General features: G+C 44.9%; 2 protein-coding genes across 2 annotated transcripts in view; both read left to right on the top strand.

Moving 5' to 3' along the window:
- Window positions 1–25,074, top strand: part of LOC148087353 (ras-specific guanine nucleotide-releasing factor 2-like) — a 34,998-nt gene that overhangs the window by 6,849 nt on the left and 3,075 nt on the right. Inside the window, exons 5-13 of the mRNA XM_087786213.1 lie at window positions 5,656–5,816; window positions 5,894–5,960; window positions 7,110–7,246; window positions 11,887–11,969; window positions 12,201–12,449; window positions 22,570–23,033; window positions 23,765–23,891; window positions 23,960–24,077; window positions 24,141–24,209. Of these exons, the coding sequence (XP_087642339.1) occupies window positions 5,656–5,816; window positions 5,894–5,960; window positions 7,110–7,246; window positions 11,887–11,969; window positions 12,201–12,449; window positions 22,570–23,033; window positions 23,765–23,891; window positions 23,960–24,077; window positions 24,141–24,209 (1,475 nt within the window). The remainder of the gene's footprint in view (window positions 1–5,655; window positions 5,817–5,893; window positions 5,961–7,109; window positions 7,247–11,886; window positions 11,970–12,200; window positions 12,450–22,569; window positions 23,034–23,764; window positions 23,892–23,959; window positions 24,078–24,140; window positions 24,210–25,074) is intronic.
- LOC148087354 (tripartite motif-containing protein 16-like) lies at window positions 7,253–10,524 on the top strand. The gene has a single exon (XM_087787450.1). It carries the CDS (start codon window positions 8,576–8,578, stop codon window positions 10,175–10,177), a length of 1,602 nt encoding a protein of 533 aa, XP_087643576.1. The 5' UTR covers window positions 7,253–8,575; the 3' UTR covers window positions 10,178–10,524.

Here is a 25,074-nt window from a genome sequence, read left to right as displayed (position 1 = left end):
GACCGGTTTAATGTCAGTATCAAGATTTCGCGGACCGGTGCAAGTACCATTTCAGTCCGGACACTTCCTACATGATGACGACACACGTCACAAATGTGTCTTCAAAAGCTTTTTTATGAGTAAAAAGATATAAAAATTCAATATAAATGTGAAATATGTTGTAGAAAGTGTCCAGAAACAGGTCGATAATCACAACAGGCAGGAATGGAGTCTTAGTCGGGACAAAGGCAAGGAGACAGGGTATGAAGCAGGAATACTCAGCGGCAGAATACAGGTACTGGAAAATGGTGATTACAAGACAAGGACGTGACAGAGAGTGGAGGCTTAAGAACACAGGGGATCAATAAGCAGCAGCGGGGGGCGGGACTGACGAGACACGGCTGGGAACAATTACTACTCAGACAGGGGGGAAGTAAGACTAGCACAGACACAGAAGGGAGCGGCTTTCACAATAAAACCGGAAGCACAAGGAGGAACATGTAGACTCATGACAGTTGCACCGAGTAACGAGCTGGAAAATGTCGTGTGCGTCTGGAACATGTGACAAACAGCATAAAACTGTTGTTCAGTATAATAACGACACACCTGAACCACTGTGAACTCTTTTACAACTTTATTTACAGCGTACTTGTGACCTCAGGCCTAGAAAATAAGGAAATAATATCCATCTGTTGTCTTTATCATGTTCTCTGGTCGCTATGGTAACGTGTAAACATACCATCACAATAAAAAAACACAGTCCTCTGAACCAGGGGTGAGTCCCCTGAACCAGGGGTGAGTCCCCTGAACCAGGGGTGAGTCTCCTGAACCAGGGTGAGTCCTCTGAACCAGGGTGAGTCCTCTGAACCAGGTTGAATCCTCTGAACCAGGGGTGAGTCCCCTGAACCAGGGTGAGTCCCCTGAACAAGGGCGTGAGTCCTCTGAACCAGGGGTGAGTCCTCTGAACAAGGGCGTGAGTCCTCTGAACCAGGGGTGAGTCCTCTGAACAAGGGCGTGAGTCTTCTGAACCAGGGGTGAGTCCTCTGAACCAGGTTGAATCCTCTGAACCAGGGGTGAGTCCCCTGAACCAGGGTGAGTCCCCTGAACAAGGGCGTGAGTCCTCTGAACCAGGGGTGAGTCCTCTGAACAAGGGCGTGAGTCCTCTGAACCAGGGGTGAGTCCTCTGAACAAGGGCGTGAGTCTTCTGAACCAGGGGTGAGTCCTCTGAACAAGGGCGTGAGTCCTCTGAACCAGGGGTGAGTTCCCTGAACCAGGGGTGAGTCCCCTGAACCAGGTTGAGTCCTCTGAACCAGGGGTGAGTCCCCTGAACCAGGGTGAGTCCTCTGAACCAGGGTGAGTCCTCTGAACCAGGGTGAGTCCTCTGAACCAGGGGTGAGTCCCCTGAACCAGGGTGAGTCCCCTGAACCAGGAGTGAGTCCTCTGAACAAGGGCGTGAGTCTTCTGAACCAGGGGTGAGTCCTCTGAACAAGGGCGTGAGTCCTCTGAACCAGGGTGAGTCCCCTGAACCAGGGGTGAGTCCCCTGAACCCGGGTGAGTCTCCTGAACCAGGGTGAGTCTCTGAACCAGGGGTGAGTCCTCTGAACCAGGGCGTGAGTCTTCTGAACCAGGGGTGAGTCCTCTGAACCAGGTTGAATCCTCTGAACCAGGGGTGAGTCCCCTGAACCAGGGTGAGTCCCCTGAACAAGGGCGTGAGTCCTCTGAACCAGGGGTGAGTCCTCTGAACAAGGGCGTGAGTCCTCTGAACCAGGGGTGAGTCCTCTGAACAAGGGCGTGAGTCTTCTGAACCAGGGGTGAGTCCTCTGAACAAGGGCGTGAGTCCTCTGAACCAGGGGTGAGTCCCCTGAACCAGGGGTGAGTCCCCTGAACCAGGTTGAGTCCTCTGAACCAGGGGTGAGTCCCCTGAACCAGGGTGAGTCCTCTGAACCAGGGTGAGTCCTCTGAACCAGGGTGAGTCCTCTGAACCAGGGGTGAGTCCCCTGAACCAGGGTGAGTCCCCTGAACAAGGGCGTGAGTCCTCTGAACCAGGAGTGAGTCCTCTGAACAAGGGCGTGAGTCTTCTGAACCAGGGGTGAGTCCTCTGAACAAGGGCGTGAGTCCTCTGAACCAGGGTGAGTCCCCTGAACCAGGGGTGAGTCCTCTGAACCCGGGTGAGTCTCCTGAACCAGGGTGAGTCTCTGAACCAGGGGTGAGTCCTCTGAACCAGGTTGAGTCCTCTGAACCAGGGGGGAGTCCCCTGAACCAGGGTGAGTCCCCTGAACCAGAGTGAGTCTCCTGAACCAGGGTGAGTCCTCTGAACCAGGGTGAGTCCTCTGAACCAGGTTGAGTCCTCTGAACCAGGGGTGAGTCCCCTGAACCAGGGGTGAGTCCCCTGAACCAGGGTGAGTCCTCTGAACCAGGGGTGAGTCCTCTGAACAAGGGCGAGAGTCTTCTGAACCAGGGGTGAGTCCTCTGACGTTTCTTCAAAGCTTTTTTATGAGTAAAAAAAAAAAAAAAATTCAATATAACTGTTAAATATGTTGTAGAAAGTGTCCTTTAATTGCACAATTAAAATTATTTTCACTAATCGAAACCTTTTTTTAAAAAGACTTTAATGTTTGCAACGTGTGACGTCACCGAGTAGTGAGCTGAAAATGTCGGTGCGACTGGAGTGTGTGACGAACAGCATAAAACTGTTGTTCAGTATAATAACGACACACCTGAGCCACTGTGAACTCTTTTACAACTTTATTTACAGCGTACTCGTGACCTCAGGCCTAGAACATAACAGGAAGTAACATCCATCTGTTGTCTTTATCATGTTCTCTGGTCGCTAAAGGTAACCTGTAAACATACCATCAAAATAAAACGACACAGTCCTCTAAACCAGGGTGAGTCCCCTGAACAAGGGTGAGTCCTCTGAACAAGGGTGAGTCCCCTGAACCAGGGTGGGTCCCCTGAACAAGGGTGAGTCCCCTGAACCAGGGTGAGTTCCCTGAACCAGGGCGTGAGTCCTCTGAACCAGGGGTGAGTCCTCTGAACAAGGGCGTGAGTCTTCTGAACCAGGGGTGAGTCCTCTGAACAAGGGCGTGAGTCCTCTGAACCAGGGGTGAGTCCCCTGAACCAGGGGTGAGTCCCCTGAACCAGGGTGAGTCCTCTGAACCAGGTTGAGTCCTCTGAACCAGGGGTGAGTCCCCTGAACCAGGGTGAGTCCTCTGAACCAGGGTGAGTCCTCTGAACCAGGGTGAGTCCTCTGAACCAGGGGTGAGTCCCCTGAACCAGGGTGAGTCCCCTGAACAAGGGCGTGAGTCCTCTGAACCAGGAGTGAGTCCTCTGAACAAGGGCGTGAGTCTTCTGAACCAGGGGTGAGTCCTCTGAACAAGGGCGTGAGTCCTCTGAACCAGGGTGAGTCCCCTGAACCAGGGGTGAGTCCCCTGAACCAGGGTGAGTCTCCTGAACCAGGGTGAGTCTCTGAACCAGGGGTGAGTCCTCTGAACCAGGTTGAGTCCTCTGAACCAGGGTGAGTCCCCTGAACCAGGGTGAGTCCCCTGAACCAGAGTGAGTGTCCTGAACCAGGGTGAGTCCTCTGAACCAGGGTGAGTCCTCTGAACCAGGTTGAGTCCTCTGAACCAGGGGTGAGTCCCCTGAACCAGGGGTGAGTCCCCTGAACCAGGGTGAGTCCTCTGAACCAGGGGTGAGTCCTCTGAACAAGGGCGTGAGTCCTCTGAACCAGGGGTGAGTCCTCTGAACAAGGGCGAGAGTCTTCTGAACCAGGGGTGAGTCCTCTGAACAAGGGCGTGCGTCCTCTGAACCAGGGGTGAGTCCCCTGAACCAGGGGTGAGTCCCCTGAACCAGGGTGAGTCTCCTGAACCAGGGTGAGTCCTCTGAACCAGGGTGAGTCCTCTGAACCAGGTTGAGTCCTCTGAACCAGGGGTGAGTACCCTGAACCAGGGTGAGTCCACTGAACAAGGGCGTGAGTCCTCTGAACCAGGGTGAGTCCTCTGAACCAGGGATGAGTCCTCTGAACAAGGGCGTGAGTCTTCTGAACCAGGGGTGAGTCCTCTGAACAAGGGCGTGAGTCCCCTGAACCAGGGGTGAGTCCTCTGAACCAGGGGTGAGTCCCCTGAACAAGGGTGAGTCCCCTGAACAAGGGTGAGTCCCCTGAACCAGGGTGAGTCCTCTGAACAAGGGTGAGTCCCCTGAACCAGGGTGAGTCCCCTGAACAAGGGTGAGTCCCCTGAACCCGGGTGAGTCTCCTAAACCAGGGTGAGTCCCCTGAACCAGGGTGAGTCTCCTGAACCAGGGTGAGTCCCCTGAACCAGGGTGAGTCTCCTGAACCAGGGTGAGTCCTCTGAACCAGGGGTCGCCAACCTTTTTTTTCAACACAGACCGGTTTAATGTCAGGATCAGGATTTCGCGGACCGGTGCAAGTACCATTTCAGTCCGGACACTTCCTACATGATGACGACACACGTCACAAATGCTAACGTATCTTCAAAAGCTTTTTGATGAGTAAAAAAACATAAAAAATTCAATATAACTGTGAAATATGTTGTAGAAAGTGTCCTTCAGTTGCATAATTAAAATTATTTTCACTAATCAAAACTTTTTTTTTAAAGTCTTTAGTGTTTGCAACGTGTGAGTCACCGAGTAGTGAGCTGGAAATGTCGGTGTGACTGGAGTGTGTGACGAACAGCATAAAACTGTTGTTCAGTATAATAACGACACACCTGAGCCACTGTGAACTCTTTTACAACTTTATTTACAGCGTACTCGTGACCTCAGGCCTAGAAAATAAAGAAATAATATCCATCTGTTGTTTTTATCATGTTCTCTGGTCGCTATGGTAACGTGTAAACATACCATCAAATGAATGCATTAAACAACAACTAAAGATATATATATATAATTATATATATATCCAAATATTTAAGGACACAAAAGAAACCCCCCCCCTCCGGCATAAGTCATATAGTTCTCGCATGAACGGGATAAATATTTATAAAAAATAAACTTTTCAACTACAATTCCTGAACTACAAATGGATTAATGACTCTTAAAAGTATAGAGAAAATAATACTATCATTCAATAGTTAAAGGAAGACAAAGATAAAAAATACAAATGGTAATATCGTATCGATACGATAGTTTTTTTTATTATTATTTTTTTTTTAGAATCCCTTATTAGTCCCGCGAGGGGAAATTCAACCATTCACACATACTGATGTGAGTAGGCTGCACACTTGCGCCAAGTTCACCATCAGGAGCAATCAGGGTGAAGTGTCTTGCTCAGGGACACAACGACACAAGCTTGTCTGGAGCTGGTTATAGTAACAAGTATATATGTGTAGTATTGTCTAGTACTTGACTCTGGTGTTGTAGTATTTACAGACCACATGACTCTTGACGAAGTCCTAACTGCTTTCATTTGTTTTCAAACCAAAATATGTCCAAACATCAGCTTTAAAGGCTGCTGGAGTCACTGTATCCTCTTGTCCTCAGTCATCTTATGGGATTTCATTGACGTAACGGCTGCTGCCTTCTGGTGCCAGGTTTTAATTTCAATAAAATATCATAAAATAAAATAAAAAGATATAATGTAATCAAGAGAAGAAGAAATATTCAGTGTGTGTTCCTGAGTTTGTGCGACCGGTGACCGACGGACGTTGTCGTCCTCAGGGTCTCTGATCCAGCTGCCGTCCGTGGAGCGAGGGAAGCTCAGCAAGGTGCGTCTGGGGTCTCTGTCCCTGAAGAAGGAGGGCGAGCGCCAGTGCTTCCTCTTCACCAAACACTTCCTGGTGTGCACCAGGAGCTCCGGGGGGAAGCTGCACCTGCTGAAGGTGACCCTGCCGTGGACCAGCACCCCAAGTCTCTCTCACCTCCCTCTCACCTCCACCTCCCTCTCTCTCCTCCGCAGCAAGGTGGCGTTCTGTCGCTCATCGACTGCACTCTGATAGAGGAACCCGACGCCAGCGACGAGGAGTGTGAGTCTGTCTTCGGTGTTTTCACACTTTCATCACCACTGACCCTATTAATGAGGTGACGCGTGTGTGTGTGCATGTGTGTGTGTGTGTGTGTGTGTGTGTGTGTGCGTGCGTGCGTGCGTGCGTGCGTGCGTGCGTGTGTGTGTGCGTGCGTGCGTGCGTGCGTGTGCGTGCGTGTGTGTGTGTGTGTGTGTGTGTGTGCGTGCGTGCGTGTGTGTGCGTGTGTGTATGTGTGTGCGTGTGTGTGTGTATGTGTGTGCGTGTGTGCGCCCTAAACACCAGCCTTAAAATACCAGACACTCCTTTAATGCCATGCCCTGACCTTTGACCTCACTGCTCTATTACTTTTATTGCACATTAAAGCCTGGATATTAAGTACGCACAAACATACACAACCACACACAAGTACGCACACACCTACACCTACGCACACACACCTACACAAACACACATGTACACACACACACGCACTTACACACCTAGACACACGAACACCTACTCATACCTACACACACCTAAGAATACACACAAGTATGCACACACACAAACATAAACACACCTAAACAGACACATACACACACCTACACAAACATGCCTACACACACACACACACAAGTATGCACACACACATTCACACAAGTACACACACACACCTTAACACCTACACATACACACACAGCTAAACACATTCAAATAAAAACCCTTGTACACACACACCTACACACAAACACACACACACTTATACACACCTACACACACATAAAGGCGTTTTACAAATAACTATTACTTACTTGTAACACAGATAGTGTTTCTATATCTAATTATTTAAAATCATAAAATGACAAAACTTTTTTTTTCTTTCCTTTTTAAAATGAATTTTCTGATTTTTTCTTATCATATCAAAGCCTTGATTTGATCCAAATTAAATGTATTTTGAAAGTAAATATTCGCCAAAAGGACTTTATTATAATAATGATTTATATTTACATTTACAGAAGAAAAACTAAAACAAAAGATCAAATGCTCTTACTAGTGTAAAAATAATTTGAAAACCAATGAAAAAAAGGTATTTTAATAAATTATAATTTTTCAATGGAGGCAGTAAAAAAGTACTAACTCATGTTCTAAAGGGATCTTTCTGCCGCTCAGGTAAAGGAGGCGCTCAGGTGTTCGGTCAGCTGGACTTCAAGCTGGTGGTGGAACCGACCGACTCGCCCGCATTCACCGTCGTCCTGCTGGCGCCGTCGCGGCAGGAGAAGGCGGCGTGGACCAGTGACATCAGCCAGGTGACCAACTAAGACCTTCTCCACACATTCAACTAAAACATCACACACAAACTGAACAGTTAGACTGAAAATAACACAACAATTATTGATATCATTGATCAAATATTTAAGATCTGACAGAGACACACGATTAGACACACACAAATGCACACAGACACACAATAGACACACACCACCAGCACTATGTAGAGACACAAGGACAAAGACGCACACTCAATCAATCAATCAAATATACACACACACCCCGACACACACACACACACATTGATAAACTAACACACATGCATGCAAATGTACAGACACGCACGCACACACACACACACACACACACATTGATAAACTAACACACATGCATGCAAATGTACAGACACGCACGCACGCACACACACACACACACACATTGATAAACTAACACATATGCATGCACAGACACGCACGCACACACACAGATACACAAACACAGAGACAGACACACACACAGCTATACACACACACACACACTCAAATAGACACAACTGGCAAGTAGAAACACACCACTAGCACAAATGTAGACACACGAACATGTAGACATACACACACACACACAGACAAGGAGACACACACACCGAAATACGTACACACATATAAACACACCAAGACACACATAAACCTGCACGCAAATAGACACACACACATGTCGATACACACACACACACACACATAGACACACACACACACACACACACACACACAAGCATGTTGACACAAATACATAGACACATTCACGCATATATACACACACACACACAAAGACACACATTCATCAAGACACACACATGCATTAAGAAAAACATGTGCATTGACAAACATACACACACACACACACACACACACACACACACACACACACACACACACACACACACACATAGACACAAACACACAAAGATACGCAAACACAAGACATGGAGAAGATCCATAATTCATTGAGGCAGACGAACATATTTGTTCAGACATAAGCATAAACACTAACTTAGACATTTACACACATTTACACACATTTACACACATTCACACGTAGACACACTCATGCACTAAGACATACACATGCACAAATGAACACACGCACACACACACTTGCACGTAGATACACACACATGCAGACATTTAGAATCACACACACGGAGACACAAACATATTTGTATGGGTGTGAGACAGAATCAAGGTGTGTCGAGGTCATTGTCAAGAACGATCAGGTGAGTCCACAGGTTGGACCAGATTGTTACGTCAACAGGTGACTGAGAGCATAAAAGTGTTGACCTGTGAAGGGAGTGTTTCAGTCGCACAGACATGGAGACTAGAGTTGATCTGAAGAGAGAATCTTTCTCTTGTTCCATCTGTCCGGATCTACTGAAGGATCCAGTCTCTCTTCCCTGTGGACACAACTACTGTAAGATCTGTCTTGAAGGTCACTGGAAGGACAAGTACATCTACGATTGTCCTCAGTGCAGACGGAGCTTCACACCAAGACCTTACCTGCAGAAGAACACTGTGTTAGCAGAGTTAGTGGAGGAGCTGAAGAAGACTGGAGCAGCTGAGAACCTCTGCTATGCTGGACCTGAAGATGTGGTCTGTGACGTCTGCACTGGGAGGAAGATGAAAGCCATCAAGTCCTGTCTGATGTGTCTGGTCTCCTACTGTGACCTTCACCTCCAGCCTCATCTAGTAGCTCCGGCCTACAGGAGACACAAGCTGGTCCAGCCGTCCAAGCAGCTCCAGGAGATGATCTGCCCTCAACACGAGGAGGAGAAGAAGATGTTCTGTCGTTCTGATCAGCAGCTCATCTGTCACCTCTGTGCTGTGGACCAACACAAAGATCATGACATGGTCTCGGCGGCAGCAGAGAGGAGGGAGCGAGAGAAAGACGTGGATCAGAGTCGAGGAAGGATCCAGCAGATGATCCAGAAGACAGAGGAGGACCTGAAGCTGTTCCAGCAGGAGGAGAAGAACAGCAGACTCTCCGCTGATAAAGCACTGAAGATCAGTCAGGAGACCCTGGACCAGATGATCCAGATGCTCCAGAGAAGAAAGTGTGATGTGGAGCAGAAGATCAGATCTCAGCAGGAGACTGAAGCCGCTCGAGTCCGAGGACTTAAGGAGCAGCTGGAGCAGAAGATCTCTGAGCTGAAGAAGAAAGATGCTGAGCTGCAGCAGCTGTCACTCACCGACAGTCACACCGTCTTCTTCAAGAACCTGACCTCACTCTCAGAGGTCAGTGAAGACACGACCTCCTCCACGACCCTTGAGCAAACTCACCGTCACTTTGAAGAAGTGTCAGCCTTCATGTCAGCCTGGAGAGACCAACTCCAGGACCTTCTGAGAGACATGTGGACCAACATCTCACTGATGGTCCATCCAGAGAGAGAGCAGTTCCTCACATACTCACAGGACATCACTCTGGATCCAAATACTGCAAACTCAAGGTTGATGTTGTCTGAAGGAAACAAGAAAGTGACATTTATGAGTAAAGATCAGTCTCGTCCTGATCATCCAGACAGATTCATTAAATATCGTCAGGTCTTGAGTCAAGAGTCTTTGACTGGACGTTGTTACTGGGAGGTGAAGATAACAGAAGATGTTATAGTAGCAGTTTCATACAAGAACATCAGCAGATCAGGAGAAGAAAGTTGTTTTGGAAATAATGACAAATCTTGGCATGTATATAGTGAAAACTCTGGTTGTTCATTTAGACACAACAAGGTCAGAACTAAAGTCTCCAGTGTCAGACCCTCCACAGTGGGGGTGTACCTGGATCACTCTGCTGGTCTTCTGTCCTTCTACAGCGTCTCTGAGACCATGACTCTCCTCCACAGAGTCCAGACCAAGTTCTCTCGACCTCTACATGCTGGAGTCAGTGTTTGGACCTCGTGTGAGTTTGTGAAGCTGAAGTAGACAACAGTGAGATTGTGTGGTTAAAGTAGGCGACAGTGAGATTGTGTAGTTAAAGTAGACGACAGTGAGATTGTGTAGTTAAAGTAGACGACAGTGAGATTGTGTAGTTAAAGTAGACGACAGTGAGATTGTGTAGTTAAAGTAGACGACAGTGAGATTGTCGTCACATCATTAAGTGAAGCTTCAATGTTTGGATGAAAGTCTCTGAGAACGTTTGTTGGTTGTTTGTGCTGCAGTGAAGACACAGTGACGTCATGTGACTCGACTTGATTGTCCAGCTTTAGATTCTTACTGACGATGAATGTCTTCTTGTAACTGATCTTTAATAAACATGATTCATGGTCAGACTGGTGCGTCTCCTTCCTCTGACGCGTCCACGACAAAGAAGTAAGGTTGCAGTAAACAATCACAACACAGACGGATACAAACACACACAGACACACACAGACACACACACACAGATACAAACACACATGGACACACACAGACGGATACAAACACAAATGGACACACACAGACCGATACAAACACACAGACACACACAGACACACACACAGATACAAACACACATGGACACACACAGACGGATACAAACACAAATGGACACACACAGACCGATACAAACACACAGACACACACAAACACACACACAGATACAAACACACATGGACACACACAGACACACACACAGATACAAACACACATGGACACACACAGACAGATACAAACACACATAGACACACACAGACACACACACAGATACAAACACACATGGACACACATAGACGGATACAAACACAAATGGACACACACAGACAGATACAAACACACATAGACACACACAGACACACACACAGATACAAACACACATGGACACACACAGACACACACACAGATACAAACACACATGGACACACACAGACAGATACAAACACACATAGACACACACAGACACACACACAGATACAAACACACATGGACACACATAGACGGATACAAACACAAATGGACACACAGACAGATTCAAACACACATAGACACACACAGACACACACACAGATACAAACACACATGGACACACGCACAGACAGATACAAACACACATGGACACACACACAGATACAAACACACACAGACAGATACAAACACACATGGACACACACACAGATACAAACACACACAGACACACAGACAGATACAAACACACATGGACACACACACACGCAAAGACAGATACAAACACACATGAACACACACACAGAAGGATACAAAAGCACACACAGAAGTATACAAACACACACAGACACACACAAACACAAACACACAGACAGATGCAAACACACAGACTCACAGAAGGATACAAACACACACACAAACACAGACACACACAAACACACACAGACACACAAACACACACAGACACAAACACACACAAATACACACATACACAAACACACAGACACACACACAAACACACACAGACACACACACAAACACACACACACACACAAACACACACAAACACACACAGACACACACACAAACACACAAACACACACAAACACACACAAACACACACACACACACAAACACACACAAACACACACAGACACACACACAAACACACAAACACACACAAACACACACAAACACACACAGACACACAAAGACACACACACTGATGATGAAATGCTACTTTGACTCTCCAGTGCATCGACAACATCCGCTGCAACGGCCTGATGACCAGCGTGTTCGAGGAGAACTCTAAAGTCACGGTTCCTCACATGATCAAGTAAGTGTTGCGTCTTCTCTCTCCAACCCCAGGACTGTAGTGATCCTCCTCCTGCTTCTGTTGCCTTCTTCTCAACCGACGGTTCCTTTTTATCGTGGCTTCTTCGGGGAGGAATCCTGTTTATCCTTTTTCGACGGTTGTTTTTTCGTGACACTCTTTTCTTGCCGAGCAGTGCAGCAGTCACCCATGCTTCGTTGTGTGTGTGTTTTTTTGTAAACGTGTATCCATCAGATCCGATGTGCGTCTCCATAAAGATGATGTTGACATTTGCTTCAGCAAGACGCTCAACTCCTGCAAGGTCCCGCAGATCCGCTACGCCAGCGTGGAGCGTCTGCTGGAGAGGCTGACCGACCTGCGCTTCCTGTCCATCGACTTCCTCAACACCTTCCTGCACACCTACAGGATCTTCACCACGGCGACCGTCGTCATGGACAAGCTGGCCGACATCTACAAGAAGCCCTTTTCTTCCATCCCTATCAGGTACACAGACGTCTCGTCGCTAACACGCACGATAACGTCACTCACGGCGGCCATTTTGTTTGGTGAACACAAGTTAGTTCTCTTATTTGTGCGACTATTTTCTCAATCAAGAGATGACGCACAACATGGTTGTTGCAAGTTTTGAGGGTTTTTTTACACTTAGCAAATGATTTAGGTGTGCGTGTCTGTGTGTGTGTCTGTGTGTGTGTCTGTGTGTGTGTGTGTATCCATGTGTGTCTGTGTGTGTGTGTGTCTGTGCGTGTATATCCATGTATGTCTGTGTGTGTGTCCATGTGTGTGTGTGTGTGTGTGTGTGTGTGTGTGTTTCTGTGTGTGTGTATCCATGTGTGTCTGTGTGTGTATCCGTGTGTGTGTGTGTGTGTGTGTGTGTGTGTGTGTGCGTGTGTGGGGGTGTGTGTGTCTGTGTGTTTGAGAGTATCCATGTGTGTGTGTGTGTATTTCTGTGTGTGTATAGCCATGTGTGTCTGTGTGTGTGTATCCATGTGTGTGTGTGTGTATATACATGTGTGTCTGTGCGTGTATATCCATGCATGTCTGTGTGTGTGTGTGTGTCCATGTGTGTCTGTGTGTGTATCCATGTGTGTGTGTGTGTATCCATGTGTGTCTGTGTGTGTGTATCCATGTGTGTGTCTGTGTGTGTATCCATGTGTGTCTGTGTGTGTATATCCATGCATGCCTGTGTGTGTGTGTGTGTGTGTCCATGTGTGTCTGTGTGTGTATCCATGTGTGTCTGTGTGTGTATCCATGTGTGTCAGTGTGTGTGTGTCTGTGTGTGTCTGTGTGTGTATATCCATCCGTATCTGTGTGTGTGTATCCATGTGTGTCTGTGCGTCTATATCCAAGTGTGTCTGTGTGTGTATCCATGTGTGTGTGAGTGTATCCATTTGTCTCTGTGTATGTGTATCCTTGTGTCTGTTAGTGTGTATCCACATGTGTGCATGTATCCAAGTGTGTGTCTCTATGTGTGTATAAAAGTGTGTGTCTCTGTGTGTGTGTATCCATGTGTGTGTGTATACATTTGTGTGTGTCTGTGTGTATCTAAGTGTGTGTAACCATGTGTGTGTGTGTCTGTGTTTGTATCCATGTGTGTATCCACTTGTGTGTGTCTTTGTGTGTGAATCCATGCGTAAATGTACTGTATATGCGTATCTGTTTGTGTGTCTGTGTGTATCCAAGTGTGTGTGTCTCTGTGTGTGTGCCTTTGTGTTTGTAACATTGTGTGTGTGTTTCCATGTGTATCCATGTATGTATGTGTGTGTATGTGTGTGTGTGTGTGTGTGTGTCTCTGTGTGTGTCTGTGTGTGTGTGTGTATCCATGTGTGTGTGTGTGTGTGCCCACACGTCTCAATGCTAACACACTGTGTGTGAAAATGTTCACGGCAGCCATTTTGGTTTGAGTTCCACCATCATATATATAACAAGAGCATCTTTGAGACATTTATTTATATACAGTATTTCAATGTTTTCTTGCCGTTAAATGTCTTTGATATTTCATTTGTTATTTATTGGTAGATTCATTGAATTGAGATTCTCACTTTTAAATATATTGAGATAATAAGTGTTACGGGGGTGCTACATTCCCCGCAGAATGAATGCTAAGCTAAGCTAACAAGGGTAACACAACGTTGTAAATGAATACATTAATGAATTAATAGTTTCTATCTATTGTATCAAGGAGTCAAATTCAATCACACAAGGAAACAAAACATAGTTCAAGTCACGGAACAAAAAAATGTCACCTAACAGGAAGTAGGAGGATTAATTTAAAAATAATCTTTTCATCGTTTGACGCTCAACTCGTCCGACTGATCTCTGTGTTTGTTTTTCCATCAAAATAATTCCAGTCTTACTCGTGTCGTTGGCATCCATCAGTTCTGTCCCTTATCTTATCTTAATATCTTCAACACTTATCGGTCACATTGACCTACTTTCATTTTGAACCAACACATGAATACACTTGTTTTTGTTGCTATTTATTTAGCATCATAAATCTGTCGTCCTGGACAACGACTCATATTCGTCTTAGCTAAAATATGAGGTTTTAAAAATCAATATTATTTTTAGAAGATGTATTCGGCAATCAATTAAGTATTCGCGTCTTAAACCTGCCATTTTATTTGATCCAAAACATATAAACTTAGTGAAATCTACAATCAATTGTTGAATAAAATATTAATAATAACAATAAATAAATCAATAGATACAATAGATTAAAGTGCAGCTCATTTGTTCAGTTGACTGTTGTGTTATGAAAGATAGTCACCGACACAAAGACCTTCCCAAGTTGCTTCTGATTGGTTAACATTGTGTGTTTCCTTCTGTGATTGGTTAGATTTACGCTCAAATTACCAAAGTTTATAATCACGAAGCCAAATAAACAGAGTAAATATCACGAAGTCGTAACTGCTTTCATTTGTTTTCAAACCAAAATATGTCCAAACATCAGCTTTAAAGGCTGCTGGAGTCACTGTATCCTCTTGTCCTCAGTAAGGATTTTATTGTTGTCTTTATCTGTGGAGGATGTAATGACCGCTGCCATCTAGTGGACGGACGTTAAATTGCAACAACAATTTAAGTATCTCTCTCTGAGCGGAAGGAGTGGGTTTGCGGAGAGCGGATTGTGAGGAGTTTTGAAAACTTTTCTCATAGTTTCTTTTTGTTTCTTTTGTAAATATAGTTGGGCGAACGTTTTTGGTGGTGTTTTTCGATGTTTTTTTGGACTTAATTTTTTGTTTGGTGCTTTTTTTCACGCGATCGACCAGCGGCTGCTGGTCGGTGCGCCAGGGCCCGGGAGCATGGTTGCTTTCGGGGAACTAAGCCGAATGCACGGCTTTAAAATCGCCACCACTTTCCCGTGCTCGGTGGAAGACTGTAGCCTTGCAGTGGCGGATATAATCGGGCACAGCAGCATAAGATCCGCGGCGCGGATGAACGGAGCGGTCGTGATCTTTGTGGACAGTGTGGCCAAGGCTAACAAGGTGGTGGAGAAAGGAGTAATTGTGAAGGATTCGTTTGTTTCCGTGTCCCCGCTCACAACACCGGCAACGCGGATTACAATCTCCAACATCCCGCCATTCATTGGAGACGAGATCCTGCTCAGGGAGCTGTCGAGACACGGGAAGATCGTCTCGGCGATAAGGAAGCTGCCATCGGGATGCAAGTCCCCCCTGCTGCGACATGTCGTATCCCATAGACGGCAAGTACATATGATTCTACACAAAAAAGACTGTGAACTGAATTTAGTTTTCAATTTAAAAGTTGAAGACTTTGACTATGCAGTCTTTGTTAATTCCGGGACCCTGAAGTGCTTTGCCTGCGGCAAGGAGGGACATTTGGTGCGAGCTTGCCCAGAAAAAGCCCCTGGAAGGCGGGCTGAGCCTGCTGTGGCACCAGCAGCTGAGCCTACAGCCGGCTCTTCAACACACACTGTAGCGCAGGAGCTCACAAATGTGGAGAGTAACCTGCCAAACAATGTAAACACTGAGACAGAAAATGTTGCAACAAAAATACAGTGTGGTGAGAGCCCAAAACATGCAACTCAAAGAGTTGTTGATACAAATGTGTGTGTTGAAACTGTTAACAGTGACAAACAGAGTGAGTGTATTGTTCAGGAGGAGGGGAACAATATTACCACAGAACAAGCAGGGAGTGTAGTGACTGAACTCATCTCTGCTGCAGCAGAGCATGACAGTGAGGATGAGGTGATGGAGGAGGAAGACAACCTGTATAAGGCTCCCCATCTAAAAAGAAAACAGGTGGAAACATGTGGCTCTAAGGCAAAAAAACAAGCAGCCAGTGGGGAGCAGGAGGAACAGACCGACTCAGAATGCAGTGATGAGGAGAAGGAGTCTAGTGAAGAGGAAGAGGAGATGGAGGACTGTGGCACAGACTCTCAGCCCCTCACTGACTCACAAATTCCTTCTGCTTCACAGCTAGAAGAAATGTACTCAGTAAAGAGCATAAGTGCTTTTTTGCAAGAGACGAAAAACATGAGGAATCCCCAGTATAAAGAATACTTTGCAGATGTACAATTGCTGTTGCTCTCTGTAGAATCTCAGATGAGAATGAGAGGGGAAGGAGGGTTCACTGACACAGAATATTACAGGCTGAAGACAATGGGAAAGAAAATAAGAAAACAGCTAAATGATAGCGTCTCACAGAGTATATAAAGCAGTGTGTCTTTTAACAGCTGTCTTAATGAGTCACTTTAAACTTTCCACGCTCAATGTCAATGGAGCGAGAGATGTGAAGAAGAGGGCTTGCATTTTTGAGACGTTTAAATTGAAAAAAATGAATGTTATGATGTTACAAGAGACCCATAGTGATGTTTTGAATGAAACAGACTGGAGGAGGGAGTTTGACGGGCAGGTCATTTTAAGCCATTTTAACAGCACTAGTGCAGGGGTGGCTCTCCTTTTTTCAAGAGATTTTAGTCCGGTCTCTCATGTGGTGGAGGAGCGAGTGCAGGGGAGATTGCTTGTGGTAAAAGCACAGTATGAGCGTTTTAATATTGTTTTTATTAATGTGTATGCCCCTATTTCTGGCCCTGGCAGAGTTCTCTTTTTAAACGAACTCAGTTTAGTTCTAAAGCAGTGTGAGCCAGAGGACTATTTGTTTTTAGGAGGGGATTTTAACTGCACAGCAAATCATACATGTGATAGAAACCACCCAGAACCACATGCACCTTCTCAGAAGGCGATGCTAACTCTCATAAACACTCACAGTCTGAGTGACGTATGGAGAAAAATCCACCACAATATAAGACAGTACACTTGGGTCCACAGCAGAGAACGTGTTTTATCTTTAGCGAGGTTAGACAGGTTTTATTGTTTTACGCAGCACTTGAGCATCTTTAAGAGGTGTAGTATATGTCCAGTGGGTTTCTCGGACCATTCCATGGTTTTATGTGAGGTTTTTATTAAAAATCTTAAGAGTAAGTCTGCCTACTGGCATTTTAACACCACTTTGCTTTTAGATGCACATTTTAGAGAGGTTTTTATTTATTTTTGGAGAGGTTTTAGAGAGAGGAAGGGGGATTTTAGTTGTTTGAAACAATGGTGGGACCATGGCAAAGTACAGATAAAGCAGCTTTGTCAGCAGCACACTCTCAATGTTTCTCGTGATATGGCCAAGTCTATCAAAGATCTGGAGGTAGATATAGTGGAGCTGCAGAGTTCCTCACAGTCCACAGCAGATGAAGGTCGTATTGAAAACCTCAAGTCCAAAAAAGCCGTGCTGGCAGACCTGCTGGACGTCAGAGCGCAGGGGGCGCTAGTCCGGTCTCGTTTCCAGAGTGCTGCGCTAATGGATTCCCCCTCCAAGTTTTTCTTCGGCCTGGAGCAGAGGAATGGACAGAGCAGGCAGATGCACTCGCTGCAGGCAGAGGATGCACAGACGCTCACACACACTGCAGCCATCAGGAGCAGAGTGGTGGAGTTCTTTGTGAAGCTTTACAGCAGTGAGTACCAGGAGGACGATGCTGCTTTTAACACATTCTGTCGAGACCTGCCCACAGTGTCAGAAGAGACCAACAAAGAACTGGAGGGGCCCCTGACTGAGGCGGAGCTATTCGCGGCCTTGCAGAGTGTGCAGGGGGGTAAGGCCCCCGGCATAGATGGTCTGCCGTCAGAGTTTTATAAGGCTTTCTGGACTGAGCTGAAAGACGATTTGCTGGGGGTCTTCTCCGAGAGTTTTGAAGAGCTCTCTCTCCCCCAGAGCTGCAGGAGGGCAGTGCTGACGCTGCTGCCTAAGAAGGGAGACCTGCAGCAGATAAAGAACTGGCGACCCGTCTCACTGCTGTGCTCTGACTACAAGCTGCTGTCCAAAGCCCTGGCCAACCGGCTGAAGAAAGTGATGGGGCAGCTCATCCACCGAACTCAGACTTACTGTGTGCCTGGCAGGTCTATTGTTGACAATGTGTCATTAATTAGAGATATTTTGGAAGCCTCCGGTTCCTTGGGCTTAGATGCTGGTCTGGTGTCGTTAGACCAGGAAAAGGCTTTTGATCGGGTTGAGCACCGCTACCTTTGGAAAGTTTTACAAAGGTACGGCCTCAACCCAGGTCTGATAGCTAATATAAAAGTCCTGTACGAGAGCATTGAGGGTGTGCTGAAGATAAATGGTGGTCTATGCAAACCTTTTAAGGTACAAAGAGGTATTAGACAAGGCTGCGCCATGTCAGGTATGTTGTATTCACTGTCCATAGAACCAATGTTGCAAAATGTTCGTGGTTTTATTGACGGCTTGTTTTTACCTGACATCAGTACAAATTTTATATCATCAGCCTACGCAGATGACATCATCATTTTTATAAAAAATCAAGATGACATTGAAAAACTGGGTAAAATTGTTGAAATCTTTGGAAAACTCTCAGCTGCCAAGGTGAATTGGGCAAAGAGCGAGGCGCTGGCAGTTGGGAAGTGGGCTGCTGGTCTGCCTCAGCTGCCGGGGGGGCTGACCTGGAAGAGGGGAGGCTTCAGATACCTGGGGGTTCATCTGGGGGATGAACAAACTGAAAAAAAGAACTGGGAGGGTGTGATAGAAAAGGTGGAGGGGAAGCTGGCAAAGTGGAGGTGGCTGCTTCCCCACATGTCATACAGAGGGAGGGTTCTCGTCATTAACAACCTGGTAGCGTCCACCCTGTGGCACAGGCTCAAGTGCCTAGAACCCCCTGCTGGGCTGCTGCAAAAAATTCAAATAGTCCTCTTGAACTTTTTCTGGGATAAGCTGCATTGGGTTCCCCAGAGTGTACTGTACCTGCCAAAAGAAGAGGGGGGGCAGGGCTTAATACACCTGGAGAGCAGGGCAGCAGCTTTCAGGCTGCAGTTTGTACAGCGTTACCTTTCCTGCTGTGATGATGTCGTCTGGAGGCAGGTCACAAGCATCATTTTAAGGAGGATAGCAGACCTCGTTTTAGACAAGTCTTTGTTTTTATTGAATTGTGTTTTTTATCGTGCGTGTAACTTGCCTCCTTTTTATCATGGTGTTTTTAAAGCGTGGACACTTTTTAAATGGGACAGACTGGGGCCTGCAGCCTCTCTCTTCTGGCTCCTGGAGGAGCCCCTAGTGTGCGGGGCCCGGCTGGACATACAAGATGGCAGCAGCCCTGGCCTCACCCTGCGCCTTCGCTCCACGGGGACGGTCAGGCTGAGGCAGGTGGTGGACGTGGCAGGGCCCGGGCTGCACAACACGCAGGCTGTGGCCTCTCTCCTGGGCCTGAGGTCCAGCCGGCACACCAGACACATCCTGAACCAGTGGAGCAACAGGCTGAGCGCAGAGGAGCATGAGATGCTGAGGGAGTACAGCAGCGGGGCGGAGGTACCGGACCAGAGAGATCCGTTCCCAGACCTCAGTCTGTCCGTGGACCAGAGCGGGCTGGGCAAAACAATGGGCACCTCTAAGTCCTTGGTGGATTTACAACTGCTGTCGGGGAAAACAGTATATAAATACTGTGGTGGCTACACAGAAGAGAAAACTGAGCACCAACAGGGACACAGTATGGAGAGAGAGGCTGCAGGGCCGGGCGCCAGTCTGGAGGCTTTTCTACAAGCCTCCACTCAACAAGAGGACAGGAGACCTGTAGTGGAGGATCCTGCAGGGGGCGCTGGCCGTCAATGTTTTTATTTCTAAAATCAACCCCACTGTTTTAGAGACTTGTCCTTTCTGTGACCAAGCTGAAACCCTGATTCACTGCTATCTTGATTGTCACAGACTCATTGTTTTATTCCACATTTTAAAAGCTGTGTTTTTAATGTGTGGAGAGGTGTGGTCGGAGGCTGCTTTTATTGGTGGTGCTGGATATAAAAAAAAAGATTCAAAGAAATGGTGTCTTTTAAATTATGTGGTGGGGCAGGCGAAGATGGCAATCTACAAAACAAGGAAAAATCAGATGGAGGGGGAGGCAGGCCTTGGACTAAGAGACATGTTTCGCTCACTGATAAAAGCCAGGATACAAATTGATTTTAGATACCATGGCCTGATGAACACGCTGGCAGAGTTTGAAAATGTTTGGTGCTGCACGACAGCTGTGTGTTCAGTGAATGGGGGAAAGCTCTCTTTTAACTCTGTGTTTTAATTTATTTATTTCATGACGCGTCTTTCTGTCTGGACAAAGGATTGTGTGACAAGTGTCTCTTGTTGAAAGAAACTGAAAAATAAAGTTTTTTTCAAAAATCAAAAAAAAAATCTCCTTCTCCTGACTCTGATGCATGACTTTGAGCATGTCGGCTCCATCTTCTCTCCGCATGTTTCTTCTTCTTCTTCTTCTCTTTCTGACCCTGAATGCTCGATTCTTCTCTGTGACCCGGAGCTCAAGCCACAAGTTAATATTTGCATGTTGACACTAATGTTTCTCCTCTATTTAATCATATTATCAATATATTCTCACATTATGAACGTAGTAATTCAATGATATAAATCAGATGAAACACAAGGAATATCTACAAAAAAACAAAATCTGAGTCAAGATGTTTTGATGTTAAACCTGCTAAAGAAACGTAACAAAATTGACATAATCCCCCTTTTTTTGTAATTAATACGTTTTCAATATTTACAAAGAGTTGCTTTGGTTAGCACTGTTAGCTTTTAGCTAAGCTAGCAAGTAGCATCGAAGTTCCTTCGCTTAAAAACGTAATCGTCTTTTCATTCTCTGAGACTCAAACTTCATCCGAATGATCTCTTTGTTTTTTCTCCATCGACAAACAAATTCCGCTTTGACTCGTATCGTCGGCATCCATCGTCTCCGCCTACTTGGAACCAACAAGCTAGCACTGTTAGCTTTTTAGCTACGCCCTGCTAGCGTGTAGCATTTAGTGTGAAAGTTCCTTCAAAGATGTACGATTTTCAAGAAAACGTAGCCAAATCTTAACATAACCGAGTATTTTATATTTAAAACATTTCCCCGACAGTAATAAACCATTCAACAGAAAATCAAATGATTGGTTTTCTCTTTCTATGCGACACAAATGCCTCTTCTACGTTATTTGTTATGTGGTGGTAAAGTTACGCTGTATGGACTCTAACTACCAAAAAGAGCATATAAATCACGTAAAATCTGACGCCACATTCAAAAATAATAAACAAGATCATGTAAGACTAGCTTGAATAAGAATCTAATCTAAGAAATTACACTCTGAAATCTGTATCAAGTGCATTATTTTATCAATAAAATTAATCCAACATTTTTAAAGGAGAATTTTGTTTACACTTTTGGTTATTTTTTATTTTTCATTTTTTGAAGTACAGTCAACATTATGCCATTAAAGAAATACAAACAGCCACACAACTAGTTCGGAGCATAAATTTACAAATCTCAGACAAAATGAATAAATAAATACATTTGTAAATGTAAAATAAACCAACAACTTAATTTTTTCTTTAAATGTAACCTTTTCTCATTAGTCTGACATAGTGAGAAATTTGTTTTTTCCAAAAATAAATAATTTCCATACAAAACATTCATGTTTAAAAATGTACATTTGAATAATCTAAAATAGATTGAAGTGCATTTTGTAACTTGACTCTATGGAAGAATAATAATTGAATTTAACCATTTATTTCTTATTGCAATGTTTTATTTCCTCGCCTATTAAATAAAAATTAAAAAAAAAAAAAAAATTTAATAATGAAAGAAAAATCTATCTTTCCATAAACAAATTATCGTATTTCATTTTTTATTCAAAACAAATTAAGTATTTTATTCTAAAATAAAATGTAGTAAATGAAATGAAAACAAATGAAAAAACACTGTTTCCATTTTTTCAAATCATGTTTTTCACCCCTATTTTTGTCACGATAGAATTATTTATCTAGCGAGGTTCGACATGTCTTCAAACCGCTTCATAAGCTCAAGAGTTTAACCTCAAACTCAAGACTGTAGCCAAACCTGAACGTTCTCATTAGGAGCCAGTTTGTAATGCAACAGAAACGAAACGTCTCAGGTTATCCTTAATAACCCCTGAAATAAAAACGGATCCGACAGGACTGGAGAAGCTAATTGGACTTTTGGTAGAAACGGGAAACTGCCGCACACGTCCCTCCGCTCCTCTCTCTCTTTATTGGTTTTTTAATATCCCTTATTGATGTGGCTTCACTTCCACAGGTCCTTGGAGCTTTTCTTCGCTACCAACCAGAACAACCGAGCCGGCGAGCACGCCAACGACAAATCCCCCCGTCTCTGCCGCAAGTTCTCCTCCCCGCCCCCCGACTCCATCCACTCCCGGACCTCCTCCCCCGTCAGGACGCGTAAGCTGTCCCTCCACTCCCCGGTCACCGCCCGAGTGGGAGGTCTGGACCTGACCAGTCCTCTGGGCAATCCGGCGGGCAACCATGCGGCGTCCCAGTCCGCGGCCAGCAGCCCCACGTCGGCCCAGACCCCGCAGACCCCCACGCCCTCGTCGCCTCCCTCGTCCACCTCGCCTCCTCCCGGTAACTCCAAGCAGGTGCAGGACCAGCCTCCCCCGGTCCCCATGTCTCCGGACCAGAGTCCGAGCCAGACTGCCAACGGAGAGGAAATCCTGAAGGTGGACCCCTTCTGCGGGAAGCTGCGACGAAGCATCCGCCGAGGTAAACACCACAGTCTTCACGAGTTAGATAGTTCAGTGTATTCAGTGGTCCAGAGATATCCGAGTCGGTTCCTCTTCATCCAGGTCAAGGGAGTTCAAGAGAGTTCCAAATGACGCATTAGAGTTCAAGGGCATGTATTCCGTGGTCTGTTTCCTATATTAGTTTCTGTGCAAATATATATCGAGATTTGTTCGCTTTGTTACAAAAACGGATCATTTATTAAAAACAGCAGATAAACTTAAGTACCACCAAAGAACCGGGACACACTAATTACCACAACCACCTTACTTGGTACCAACAAAACAGTGAACTCCCATCATGCCTTTTGAACACTTCTCTTCACATTTTCACATGACTATGTAAAAAAAAACAATAGAATCCATCATTGCGGATTCCAAAGTAAAATTCAGGCAATTTGTAACTTTTTGATAGTTTTACATCTCGGTGTGAATTGAACAGTAGAGCGAGTGACTCAGTGCTCGACTGGATTAGTCTGGTAAGAAGACACTATTATTCCAATGTTTTTATGTTAAAATTAAAAGGCTATCATTTAAAAGGATATTGAATTTAGAGCATTTATTTTGTAATTACTGGATAATGAATATCAAACTCTATGTGTTCATTTTGAGAATAAGATTGATTTTATATATTATTGTATGTTATTTGTTCAACCGTTCAATATTCTGATGGCACTGACAAACTTCCATAAAAATCCATCCCGACATGTGACACTATCCTGGAACAGTCCTTGATGGTTCTGGTTCTGGTTCTCCCGCAGACTAAGGCGCTCATGGACAAGCTGCAGAAGACGGTGTCGTCCGAGGGACGCTTCAAGAATCTGAGGGAAACTTTGAAGAAGTAGGTTTTTCTTCGTGTGTTGATGTTATGGAGTCATATGGTGCTCACATGGGTGTGTGTGTGTCCAGCTGCAACCCCCCCTGCGTGCCCTACCTGGGGATGTACCTGACGGATCTGGCCTTCATCGAGGAGGGGACCCCCAACTTCACCGAGGAGGGTCTGGTCAACTTCTCCAAAATGAGGATGGTGAGTAAAGAAAGAAGCATCTCACAGAGAACGACCGTGAACACAAGACTTTTATTTCTTCAGATCTCCCACATCATCCGGGAGATCCGGCAGTTCCAGCAGACCCCGTACAGAATAGAGCATCAAGCTAAGGTACTTCCTTTATCAACCACCTTCTTAGTTACGGGGACCTGAATAGCTGATGCTTTTTGCCGCCCAGTCAACTAACCGTAGTTGTCGATGCTTTTTGACATAGAAAAGGGGCAGAAAAGTACAATATAATTAGATAGATAGATAGATACAACTTTATTGATTGAAATTGTTAATTACAGGATTGTAGGGACCAATCAGTCGCCGCTAAATAGAGCAGAATAAAAAGCCATTCAATATACCTTTAAAAATAAGAGCTACACTACAAGGAAAGTTGTGTATTTAGGATAAGATATACTTTAATATTTTAAACAAAAATGATTAAACAAACTTACATATTATATTTAAACATACAGTACATAAAGTACATAGTTAAATGATAATAAAGGCAATAATAAATCATATTTACACTTGTTAAAACAATAATGAAATTAAACAATTAACCTTAACTAAAAAAGGATAATGAAATAAAGACAAAAATAAACAACTGTATCAACAATAGTACATGTGCACACACACACCTAGCCTTTTGGCTAATTCTGGCTTTTTTAACCATAATCATGTGTTTTATGAAATTGCATCATCATCTTTTAAATAAACTTATTCTAACATATAACCTTTACTTACTTACTTATTGTCTTAATTAATTACTTACTGAACTCTGAACTACTAAACTACTTACTTACTTACTTAACTACTTACTTACTCACTTAACTGCTTACTTACTTAATTACTTCCTTACTTACTTACTTACTTAGTTAACTTATTACTTACTTAACTACTTACTTACTTAATTAATTACATACGTACAGAAGTGTAAGAAGGGACTCATAAACTCACATTAAAACTTTTATTTTTAATAAACTGC

This window comes from Callionymus lyra, chromosome 1 (assembly GCF_982586985.1).
Source record: "Callionymus lyra chromosome 1, fCalLyr1.hap1.1, whole genome shotgun sequence".
NCBI classification, from domain to species: domain Eukaryota; kingdom Metazoa; phylum Chordata; class Actinopteri; order Syngnathiformes; family Callionymidae; genus Callionymus; species Callionymus lyra.
This window is presented reverse-complemented; position numbering and strand designations above follow the sequence as displayed.